Source organism: Haematobia irritans, chromosome 3, assembly GCF_050003625.1.
Source record: "Haematobia irritans isolate KBUSLIRL chromosome 3, ASM5000362v1, whole genome shotgun sequence".
Taxonomy (NCBI): Eukaryota; Metazoa; Arthropoda; class Insecta; order Diptera; family Muscidae; genus Haematobia; species Haematobia irritans.
Window position 1 is genome coordinate 63,594,188 of NC_134399.1, and position 13,245 is coordinate 63,607,432.

Here is a 13,245-nt window from a genome sequence, read left to right on the forward strand (position 1 = left end):
ACAACTACTTGTGCCAATTTTCAAGTCGATAGCTTGTTTCGTTCGGAAGTTAGCGTGATTTCAACAGACGGACGGACGGACGGACGGACGGACGGACATGCTTAGATCGACTCAGAATTTCACCACGACCCAGAATATATATACTTTATGGGGTCTTAGAGCAATATTTCGATGTGTTACAAACGGAATGACAAAGTTAATATACCCCCATCCTATGATGGAGGGTATAAAAACGATTAGTTCTTTTACTTGATTTAAAATTTTTTCCGCGTCAAAAGAAAATTTCGTTTGTCTAAAATGTTGTTCCTCAGAAAAGAAAACTCTTATTTATGTGTACTAGAGAGTAAAGGAATGCAGCGAAATTTGTTCAGAACACGGATTGTAATCACAATAAAAAGAGCAAACTGTTTTATGTGAAAATGAACTACCTCGTGCGAAAATTGAACTAAATTGCATTCCACTCTTTGAGATTTCTAGAATGCGTTATTAAAACGATGAACAAAATAATGACCTGATATACTTCTCATAGAATTAAAAATGAACTAAAAGTAAAGAAAAAATCATTAGCGCCAAATCATGAACATTTATACAATACAGTATTATTTGGGAATTTTCTTCTAAGGGAAATTTCATTGGGATGTGGAAAATTTCGAAAAAAAAAGAATAAAATTTAACTACAAACAAATAATAATAATTTCACTAAAGCCAATTTAACATTATTTTAGTTCATGGAATTATTATGTTTGGTGAAAATGTCTGTTCCTCTAACAATTTTTTGTGTACGTTAGTTAAATAAACTAAATAAACGGGAAAAACTATACACAAATGGAGCACAAAGAGTTACTAAATTCGTACTTCTCATAAAATAGTTCATTATTTCTTTAAATTTGAAAATTTTACTACAAATGAGTCCATCCTGAATTTCGAATAACACTAAAGATATTCTTGCAATTTTGCACTACAATTTTTTCCTTAAAACTACAAAATTGTCTATAACAAATGAAAACAATAATTATTTCTAATAAATTTTCTTGAATTTGTCGGAAAATATTTACTCATTTTTGTGATATCGGCGTGATGTCAGCGTTTGTAATACTGTTTAGTTAAATTTCTAAAAATAATATAACTTTTCTGAAATTAACCAAAATTTTTCTTCCTGGTGCACTGAAAAAAAGTTTACTTGGATCCAAAGATTTTGAACTTTCCTTAAGGATTTTGGTATTGATTCCGAGCCATAGATGTGGCTTCTTTAAAATAAAGGGATCTATTTAGTTTCAAATCTAGGATCAATAAAATTTTAATTGGGATACCGGTCTCGATTTATGAAATTTTCATTCTTGTTAGCTATATATTAATAAAACTATTCACAATGTCAGTTTAAAAATCCAAATTATAAAAGATACTTTAAAGTACAAAAACGTTGTCTTAAATTCAAAAAAAAACTTAAACCATAGATAGAAAATCCTCAGTATATGTCCTAGCCTATATTTGAATCGTTTTTATCTTAAATATAAAGTTTCAATATTTCATTTAATTTAAGAAAGATTTCTTTAAATCAAAAGTTCAAAGACATACGTCTTTAACGGAGAGACGCAAATTTCCAAAATATGTGTCCTAAATTTAATGAAAAAAATTTTGAAGCAAAGATTATAAACTATATTTTAATTAAAATTTCATTATTTTAAATTTGTTCTAAATTCTAAATTTGTTCTTAATATTGTGTAAATTGCGCGTCCTTCAATGCGTAATCTTTAATATCACGTAAATATTTTTTCAGTGCGGACTTTTCCAAAATTTGAAAAATTCGAAAACAACATTTTTCAAATCTTGACGAAGTCGAAAAATCATTTTTTTCCAAATTCTTAGAAAGTCGAAGGTTAAAAAAGGACTTTTTCAAAATTTAGTTAGTGCAGAGCTTTCAGAATCTGAGAGTTTAGTACGTTCCTCCCAACTTTTTTCAGGCGCAGATCATTTTGTGTTTTAGCAAACCTCACACGTATGTAGGGCTGCCAATAAAATTTCAAGAAAAGTCGTCATTTTTTCCGAAAAAATCGTCATAATCGTCACTTGCGTTTTAAAAATCGTTAAAAAAACGGCAATTTAAATGATATTACATTAAAATATATTTTTTTGGTTAAAAAACAACACAAAAATATTTCATATAATATCAGAAAATTAAAATGCACAACTATGAATTTCAATAACAAAAGCATAACGAATTTTGTATTAAAATAAAAAAAAAATAAAATAAAAGACCCGTGATTTCCAAAATGGTTGATTTTTTCATGGTTTATCAGATAGTTTTGTACTGTACTATAATTCTGTAATAAATACATGTTTGTATTACAAATTCTGAGTAGTTCATAGCTGAAAAGTACGCGGACGTCAACCATATTCAAAATTTCAGCTTCTAAAACATTAAAAACCATAAACGCAGCCAGTTTTATATCCTAAATCACATAGTGGTTATATATACCGCTCGGCTCAGAATCACTTCCTGAGTCGATCTAGCCCTTGATGTCCGTCCGTATATTTGTTCTTCGCAGGATTCCTGTCGCAATTATTAACCAATTTTGATGAAATTTGGTTCAGAGCACTTTTTTTGCACAATGACGAACGCCGCCCGATTTCAACAAATTGAGTCGTATTGCTTCATATTTGTATAGGAATATATAGCTCCCATATATATATATGTATCGCCCGGTTTGCCGAAATTTGGTCATAATATCTTTATTTATTAACCAATCTTACTCACATTTTGATGTGTAATTCGATCTACACTGAAAAAAATATTGTTGTGAGGTCAAAGATTTCATGTCTTTAAAATACGAATACAAATTTTGCTTAGCATAGAAGACGCATTTCTCTAAAATAAAGTTATTTTCCTTGTCCAAAAGTCGATAAACTTTTCAATGAAGTCGTATAATTAAGTGATTTGACTTAAAAATGGGTATCTTAACATGAAAGAAAAAATTTATAGGCTAAGGTCAACTTGACTTTAATAATTCAGGAAAATTCTTTAAATTTAATGAAGTTGTCTTTAAATTTGTTGTCTTTTTGCATCTTGACTACACTGAAAAAACAGTGAACCCACCAGGAAGAAAAATTTCGGTTAATTTTAGAAAATTTTGAATATTTTTAGAAAATTTTAACTAAACAGTATAACAAACGCTGGCATCACGCCGATGTCATAAAAATAAGTAAATATTTTTCGACAAATTCAAGAAAATTTATTAGACATAATTAAGTTTTTTCACTTGTCAAAGAAAATTTTGTAGTTTGAAGGAAAAAATTGGAGTTTAAAATTGCAAGAATGTCTTTAGTGACATACGAAGTTCATGATGAACGCATTTGTAGTAAAATTTACAAATTTAAAGAAATATTGAACTATTTTGTGGAAGACACGAATTTAGTTAATCTTTATCCTTCATTTGTGTAAATTTTCTTCCTCGGTTTTAGTTAATTTAACTAACGTACACAAAAAATTATTAGAGTAGATGAAACTTTCTCCAAATATAATAATTCCATGAACTAAACGAAAGTTAAATTGGCTTTAGTGAAATAGAGAGTTCACTTTTTTTGAGTGTACAAAGCAAAAAATCGTTCAAATATAGGACATGTTTTTCAAAACTTTATTTTAAAGAAGTTTTTTACTTCAAACATAGCATAATTTCTACTGGAAGTCAAGTCCTAATTTGGAAAATAAAGTTGCCGTTAACTCGTTTTTAAAGGACTTTGATAGCACATGAAGAAAAAAAGCTGAGAAAGCGAAAAATTAAAATTTGCTTCCTAGAAGCAAGTACACAAAACCTAAATTTAAAAGAGAATTGTGTCTTAAAAGTATCCTTACTTGTATTCTCCGCTTCTTTGGCTCGGAATCAATACCAAAAAAAAACTAAGATTTAAATACAGCTCTTACATATAAAGATTGTTCCATTTTTCTCTAATTGATTTATATTATCCACACTATTTGAGCGGTTTCTTCTTTTTTTAGTAATGGACTCAATTTTAGAGATATACTAATATTTTAGGTGTGTAATGAAGTATGACTCCTATGTATAAGGAAATCTATACCAAACACTTGTAATTTCTTTATCTGACAACTGTCAAATATAGTCTTTCTCCTTCTCCTTTGCTGGATTTTTGGTGTTAATAAATGACTTCCAGTTGAAATTTTTGAACGGAGATAATATCGTCATTTTTGAGGCAAAATCGCCATTTTTCTATTTTTTGAGTAAAAAATCGTCAAAATGCCGATGAATCGGCAAAATTGGCAGCCCTGTATATTTCTTTGTTGTTTCTTTGTCTAATTTTGTTCTTCTAAAACAAAAAAGCTTTGACATTTCTTCATATTTTCATTAAATACCATTTGGCGGAAAACACAATTTTGTTTCAGCACCATGTATATGTACATATATAGGGGCGTCCCAAATTTTTTATATGAAATATATATGATAATAATATTATTAATTCATTGGAGGCTTCGCGTAGTTGTTTACTTTCATTTATATGACATTGCCTTATTATCGGTTTCTGTAATCTATTTGAAAATCGCCTTCTATTAAACTCAGCCGACCTTTTGTTTTGATAAAATTCAGCGTAGCTCCTTAGCCCTCTTCTAAAATAAATAAAAATAACATTCCACTCAAAATGTAGAACACCTGACAACATCATTTGGAAATATAGGTGAATATATAATTAATATATAAAATTCCATCAAATCTTCGTATGATGACGAAAGTACATAATAAATAAAATTGAAAAGCGAGTTGAAATGACACTAAAAAAATATTAGTATTCGAAAAAAAGTTTTTCCTAGGCCTACATATGAAACAAATAAACATTGTCTTTAATGTGGGCTCAATTGTTTTTACAATCATATACGATTTTCTTCTCATTTCACTGTGATTTCTGTTTTGGTCAATTCCAAATTTTTTCCTCTTAATTTCTTTCAATTTCAGACAAGCATGTCAACTGTTCTATCGCTCGGACCCCCTAAAGATTGTGCGAGGTCAGGGTCAGTATATGTTTGACGAACAGGGTACATGTTATCTGGACTGTATTAATAATGTGGCCCACGGTAAGTCTAATATGTAGTATAATATTATTATATAGAATTTATAATATATAATAATATTTTTTTTTTATATTCTATAAAATATTTTGAATAATTAGATTTTTTGGCTGTGCCAAATTCCGCATTTTTTTACAAAATTGAACTGATAGTGGAAATCAAGTTCAATGTATTGTCTATGCCAAAAATAGTCCACTTTGTATATAAAAATAATATAAATCAAAAATACAAGAAAACAAAGCAAAACGCAACCAATCCGATTAAATTTAATTTACGGCTATATAAATGTACGGTGTAGATTGTTTGGGATTTTTTGTAATCGTATAATATATTTTCAAGAAAGTTATCGAAAATTTGGACTTTGTTTATCTTTAATTTTTAAAATAATTTAGAATCCACTGTTCCAAAGATAGATTTAATCGATTTAAAATCTAACCAAAATAAAAGTATATTAATTATTGTGGTTAGATTTTTTGTGAAAATCTTATTCAGAAAGGCTGATTATAGACAAAAAAAAAAATGATGCGTTGAACAATAAATGTTTGACGTTATATTCACATACATGTATTAATACTAAAATTTTGAATTAAATTATATTTAATTTAATAAAAATATCGAATATTTCGAGACATCTCCGATGCTCGTCCCCTGAGAAATTACTTTAAACAATAAGAAAAAAAAACTACTCACATTAAAAAACTAAACGCATTGAAACAACAACAACAAGTAAAGCTAGGCACACTGAAAAAAATATTGTCGTGAGGTCAAAGATTTCATGTCTTTAAAATACGAATGCAAATTTTGCTAAGCATAGAAGACGCATTTCTCTAATATAAAGTTGTTTTCCTTGCCCAAAAGTCGATAAACTTTTCAATGAAGTCGTATTGTCCTTATAATTAAGTGATTTGGCTTAAAAATGGGTATCATAACATGAAAGAATTTTTTTTTGGGGTAAGGTCAACTTGACTTTAAAAATTCAGAAAAATTCTTTAAAATTAATGAAATTGTCTTTAAATTTGTTGTCTTTTTGCATCTTGACTACAAAGCAAAAAATCGTTCAAATATAGTATTTGTTTATCAACACTTTATTTTAGAGACGTTTTTTACTTGAAACATACCATAACTTCTACTGGAAGTCGAGTCTTAATTTGGAAAATAAAGTTGTCGTTAACTCCTTTTTAAAGAACTTTGATAGCATATGAAGAAAAAAAGGTGAAAAAGAAAAAAAAATTAAATTTGCTTCCTAGAAGCAAGTACACAAAACCCAAATTTAAAAGAGAATTGTGTCTTACTTGCATTCTACGCTTCTTTGGCTCGGAATCAATACCAAAATTCTTAAAGTAAAGACAAACTCTTTTGAACCGGGCATGTTTTTTTTTCAAAGCATGAACAACAAAACAAATTGGTTTGAAAATCTCACAAATAAACCCATACCAACTAATGTTAAATGACTGCTTTCTTTGAATGAGACCTGTATCCCCAAAACAGATCTTAGCCTAAGAGGGTTCACCCTCTTAATGAACCCTCTATTTCATTAACGCTAATTTAACTTTATTTTAGTTCATGGAATTATTATGTTTTGAGAAAGTTTTCTTTACTCTAATAATTTCTTTGCGTACGTTAGTTAAATGAATTAAACAACGGAGAAAAATTATACACAAATGAAGCATAAAGATTTACTAAATTCGTACTTCTCACAAAGTAGTTAATTATTTCTTTTAATTTGTAAATTTTACTACAAATTCGCCCATCTTGAACTTCGTATGGCACTAAAGATATTCTTGCAACTTTGAACTTCAATGTTTTCTCTCAAACTACAAAATTTTCTTTAACAAGTGAAAAAATTATGAAATAATTATGTCTAATAAATTTGTCGAAAAATATTTACCTTTTTATGTGATATCGGCACGATGTCAGCGTTTGTAATACTGTTTAGTTAAAATTTTCTAAAAATAATCTAAATTTTCTAAAGTTAACCAAAAGTTTTCTTCACTGTTTTTTTTTCAGTGTATATTTGAAGCTTTTTATCTTTAATTGAAATATTCAATATTTTAATTAATTTAACGTTAATTTCTTTAAATAACAAATGTGCCTTGCTTTAAAGACATACGACTTTAACGGAGGGACGTAGATTTCAATGATTCGTGTCCTAAATTTAATGAAAAAATTGTTAAAGCAAATATTATGAACTTTCGTTTAATTAAAATTTCGGTATTTTGAAAAAAAAAAAAATTATACTTAATATTGTATAAATTGAGTGTTATAAAATTTATTTTTGTCTGTGTATCTATCATTTTTTGTTCAATAATTAATACCACAAGTACAAGTCAATTAATCTGATAGATCTGGCCATAATCAAATTTTCAAATCGTTTATATTAAGACCACTGTGTGAATCGCCTCAATTATTTAAAATACGCGCGATTATTGCCCTCAATGTGAGTGGTCTAATATTTTAGAAGTTATCGAAATCAAGAGGTTATCATTTGAAAGAGGCGTTTATTTCTGTGATAATTGTTGCACTTTAGCAGTAAAAGGCCAAAGCGTACGTGCAAAATTTAATTAATTTTTTTACTTTAACTGCATTGACAACCAGAGATATAGGGCATGTAGATGATAAAGACATTTGTCTGGGATTGTTTAAAAAAATTGAATTTTAAAGGAAATGCTTGGATTATAAAAAAAAAACTGAAACAGCTATAGTAAAAAGTTAGTCGGAATGAAGCACAACTTAAAATCTACATGATTACTATTATAGATTGGTTGACTCAATAGCTTGTAACTTAGCCGTGTAAAAATTGGGGCATCTAATTAGGTATGATTGAATTTCAAAAGTGGTTATTTTGCACAACGAAAAAAAGTGAACTTTTTTATAAGAAAAATGAACTACCACGCACGAAAATTGAACTAAATTTTACTCCACATTTTGAGATTTCCACAAAGCGTTGTTAAAACCAGGAAATTTTAATGCGCTGTTGTACTTTTTACTGCAGTTCACGAAATTACATCATCTCATAGAAGAAAAAATTAACTAAAAGTAAATCAGAAAATCATTGGCGCCAAATCATGCCCATTTTAATCATATATTCATTCTTACTATTTTTGGGAATCGTACGAAAATTTTCATTTGTTTTATTTAAAAATGAACTTATGTGTACGGTCATTGAACTTTATACTCGCGTTTAGTTCATAAAATGTTTGAGACATACATAAAAAACGAAAATTTCATTTGACTGTGGAAATAATAAAATTGAAATACAAACAAATAATTGTTTGAAATAAAAATAAGTTAAATTTGGCATTAGTTTAAATACGGAAATTTTTTTCTGTGTACTTTTTATGGAAAACGTTTATTCTTTTCCAGGATGTAAAAACAATTTCGTAAAGACTAATTCTAAAAAACCATATTTTCTGGCTAGTTGCATTTTCTCACTTCCACGAGGTTTTTAGTTCTTAGCACCTTTTTCTGTAATACAAACAATGTAGAAGAAATTATTCGACTTTATATTTTTTTTTACATTTTACCATTCGCCTAAGAAAGATGTTCAACATTACATACTATATTAAATGTTTACTATGAACTGTAAAATGTGTCTTATTAAAGACTTAAAGTCACAAAAGAACAGTGCTTGATATAAACGAAATGGACTGTGTTGTTGGTTCAAAAATATTTTTGTAACGCGCATATGAAATTCTTTTCCTTGGGGTCGACGAATATTACGACTACTACCATTTCGGAATATTTTTTTTTGTTTCATCGCTCCACAAGATATTGCGCCATTTTCTCTCACCTACCGTTCCTGACCACCTAACATATAATGGGAGCCACCGTGGTGCACTGGTTAGCATGCCCGCCTTGCATACACAAGGTCGTGGGTTCGATTCCTGCTACGACCGAACACCAAAAAGTTTTTCAGCGGTGGATTATCCCACCTCAGTAATGCTGGTGACATTTCTGAGGGTTTCAAAGCTTCTCTAAGTGGTTTCACTGGAATGTGGAACGCCGTTCGGACTCGGCTATAAAAAGGAGGTCCCTTGTCATTGAGCTTAACATGGAATCGGGCAGCACTCAGTGATAAGAGAGAAGTTCACCACTGTGGTATCACAATGGACTGAATAGTCTAAGTGAGCCTGATACATCGGGCTGCCACATAACCTAACCTAACCTAACCTAACATATAATGTTTTCTGGCGAAGCATAGTCTCATCTTACAATTTTTTTCCGTAGCATAGAAACTTTTCTGACTGTTCGGCAGGGTAATTTGGCATGCACTAATCGCCGCCAAATAGATTGTGCAGATCTATTTGGCGGCGATTAAAGGGTGATACGGTCAAAATTTGGTCAAGAGAACACGCGTGTAAATCGGTGAAATCGTTTATTTAAAAAATCAAATTAAATTTCTTTTTCAAGTTCAATTAGTATAAAATTCAGGAAAAATATTCAATTAGGCTTCCGCTTTTCCAAATCCGAATTGCCGGGCCTCACGCTTGACACCTGCCATCAGATTTTGTACAGCCACCTTGTCCACCTTCTTCGCCGCAGAAAGCCAGTTTGCCTTGCTCGTCCTTAGCAGTTTTTTTGGTCTTCTTTAGGTTCCGCTTGACAATAGCCCAATATTTCTCAATTGGGCGGAGCTCTGGCGTGTTGGGAGGGTTCTTGTCCTTGGGAACCACCTGCACGTTGTTGGCGGCGTACCACTCCATGGCCTTTTTACCGTAATGGCAAGATGCCAAATCCGGCCAAAACAGTACAGAACAACCGTGTTTCTTCAGGAAAGGCAGCAGACGTTTATTCAAACACTCTTTCACGTAAATTTCTTGGTTGACAGTCCCGGAAGCTATGAAAATGCTGCTTTTCAAGCCACAGGTACAGATGGCTTACCAAACCAGATATTTCTTTGCGAACTTTGACAGTTTTATGTGCTTGAAAATATCTGCTACCTTTCCCCTTCCTTTTGCCGTATAAAACACCTGTCCCGGAAGCTGCTTGTAGTCGGCTTTGACGTAGGTTTCGTCGTACATTACCACGAAGTCAAACTACGTCAGCATCGTCGTGTACAGCCTCGTATTTTGTTAATCATCGCGATTTGGAGTCACTACCTTCTTGTAAGTCGATAGTCCGGCTCGTTTTTTGGCTCGATGCACGGTTGTAGACGATACACCCAGCTTATTTGCGGCATCTCGGAGAGAGAGGTTAGGGTTTCGCTTGAAACTACCGGCAACTCTCTTTGTCGTCGCAGCGGCTTCCGGTTTTCGATTTCCCCCCGATCCAGACTTCCTGGCTGTCGACAAACGTTCCTCAAACACTTTAATTACATTTGTAACGGTTGATTTGGCAACTTTTAGCGATTTTGCCAGCTTTGCGTGCGAGTAGCTCGGATTTTCGCGAAAATTTTGATACGCTGCTCTTCTTGCTCGAACGGCATTTTGACAACTGAAGAGTGAATTCCAAAATCAAAATAGGAGCAACATTCTACACACACACACCTTCAAAATGAGGGGTGTTCAGGTTTTTGAAATGCAAAATTGAAAGAAATACGTCAAGTTTATATTGACCAAATTTTGAGTGCATGCCAAATTACTGGATGATTTTAAAGGATCTATTTTTTGGAGAGTGACAAACAGATGTTCTGTTTTTCGAAGTGTCTTGCTTGGGTTTCCACGTGTTTTCGCAGAACTTCTTTTCTTTAGGGCTTTTTGGACACAAAGTAACGATCTCTTAAAAGATTTGACGGTCGTTCAAAGAGATTTTCCCTCAATTCTTAGAACTAAAACCAGTCTTTCTTTTCTACTACAATGACTTTTTCGGATCATCGAGTAACTAATTTTTATTAAATTTGCATTCAATTCATCGCCACTAAAAACACAATAACGTACTTTTTGCAAAATTTTAACATTTTCATATAAAAACGCTTGTACTTATGTACTTATTTTTTTGACCAACCAAATAAAGCGCTTCATCCCAAAGAGAACATAGGAAACAAAAATAATACATTTTTACGTTTTTTTCTTATTGAATCAGTGCTGTCAATATTTAACTTTAGTTACATGACGTAGTTACAACACCAAGTTAAAAAATATGTTATTAGAGTTAGGACAAAGAAGAAAAAATGCCAACGTGTACTTTCAATTTCAACCAAAATGGGCTAAAACTCTGTCTTCTGGGGCCATATAAGTCCATATCGGGCGAAAGATATATGAAAGCTATATCTAAATCTGAACCAATTTCAATCAAATTCGGCATACTTGACTACAGTACTAATTGTTCCCCTTGTGCAAAATTTCAAGGAAATTAGAGTAAAACTGTGGCTTCTGGGGCCATATTAGTCCATATCGGGTGAAAGATATATATGAGAGCTATATCTAAATCTGAACCGATTTCAATCAAATTTGGCACACTTGACTGTAGTACTAATTGTTATCCTTGTGCATTCTGACCCAAAACACATAATTGTGCCAAACTGTGTTCACAGGCAGACGGACGGACGACATGGCTAGATCGACTCAGGGGCAGGCCCTGAGCAATATTGTCAAAATCACCATATGTCTATTTCGTCTCCTTCTGGATGGTGCAAACATATGCACCAACTTATAATACCCTGTTCCACAGTGTGGCACAGGCTATAAAAATAAGCCATTATATCATTACATGTGCTAAGGTACATTAAAGATACTTCGTACAACAACAATTTTGAATGCGCATCATAGATGATAAATGCATTTGAAAATTAAACACATTAAGAAGAAGTCACCTAAAGGGTGATTTGTTAAGAGCTTGATAACTTTTTTTTAAAAAAAAAACGCATAAAATTTGCAAAATCTCATCGGTTCTTTATTTGAAACGTTAGATTGGTCCATGACATTTACTTTTTGAAGATAATTTCATTTAAATGTTGACCGCGGCTGCGTCTTAGGTGGTCCATTCGGAAAGTCCAATTTTGGGCAACTTTTTCGAGCATTTCGGCCGGAATAGCTCGAATTTCTTCGGAAATGTTGTCTTCCAAAGCTGGAATAGTTGCTGGCTTATTTCTGTAGACTTTAGACTTGACGTAGCCCCACAAAAAATAGTCTAAAGGCGTCAAATCGCATGATCTTGGTGGCCAACTTACCGGTCCATTTCTTGAGATGAATTGTTCTCCGAAGTTTTCCCTCAAAATGGCCATAGAATCGCGAGCTGTGTGGCATGTAGCGCCATCTTGTTGAAACCACATGTCAACCAAGTTCAGTTCTTCCATTTTTGGCAACAAAAAGTTTGTTAGCATCGAACGATAGCGATCGCCATTCACCGTAACGTTGCGTCCAACAGCATCTTTGAAAAAATACGGTCCAATGATTCCACCAGCGTACAAACCACACCAAACAGTGCATTTTTCGGGATGCATGGGCAGTTCTTGAACGGCTTCTGGTTGCTCTTCACTCCAAATGCGGCAATTTTGCTTATTTACGTAGCCATTCAACCAGAAATGAGCCTCATCGCTGAACAAAATTTGTCGATAAAAAAGCGGATTTTCTGCCACTGATTTTGGTAATAAAATTCAATGATTTGCAAGCGTTGCTCGTTAGTAAGTCTATTCATGATGAAATGTCAAAGCATACTGAGCATCTTTCTCTTTGACACCATGTCTGAAATCCCACGTGATCTGTCAAATACTAATGCATGAAAATCCTAACCTCAAAAGAATCACCCTTTAGTATAACTTATATAACTCTTGTACTTGTATTGTCAATCAAAGTTTTTTTCCGGAATTTCCGATATTCTAATGAGCTTTCATTTTCAATAAATTCAATTTTCTCTTTCAATTTAAATAAGTTTATTTTACGCATTAGCATAGCATGAACGAAGTACACGGTTTGGATCATCTATTAAAATAGAAAAGCATCTGATCTTTGACAGCGTCATTGTGAAAGTGTCATTAAATTTGTTATAAACAAAATATACAAACAAATTGTTGTGAATTTTTAATCGATATTTACATCATTTCAAATTACAAAACCATAACGATTATTTAAATCCTAACCGTATCGTTTACTATCGCACTCTTAACACATTTCACAATTAATTATCAGTTCTTTGTGAAAATTCTGAAGAGAATTTAAATCATTTGTTTACGCTTTACAACAGCGCAACAACGGCGCGATTCACGTGTATCGATAGGAATCGATTAACAATTA

At 31.9% G+C, this 13,245-nt stretch overlaps 1 protein-coding gene across 1 annotated transcript in view; it reads left to right on the top strand.

Annotated features, from left to right (window-relative positions):
• Positions 1-13,245, top strand: part of LOC142230404 (alanine--glyoxylate aminotransferase 2-like) — a 38,277-nt gene that overhangs the window by 2,931 nt on the left and 22,101 nt on the right. Inside the window, exon 2 of the mRNA XM_075301049.1 lies at positions 4,962-5,080. Coding sequence (XP_075157164.1) covers positions 4,962-5,080 — 119 coding nt within the window. The remainder of the gene's footprint in view (positions 1-4,961; positions 5,081-13,245) is intronic.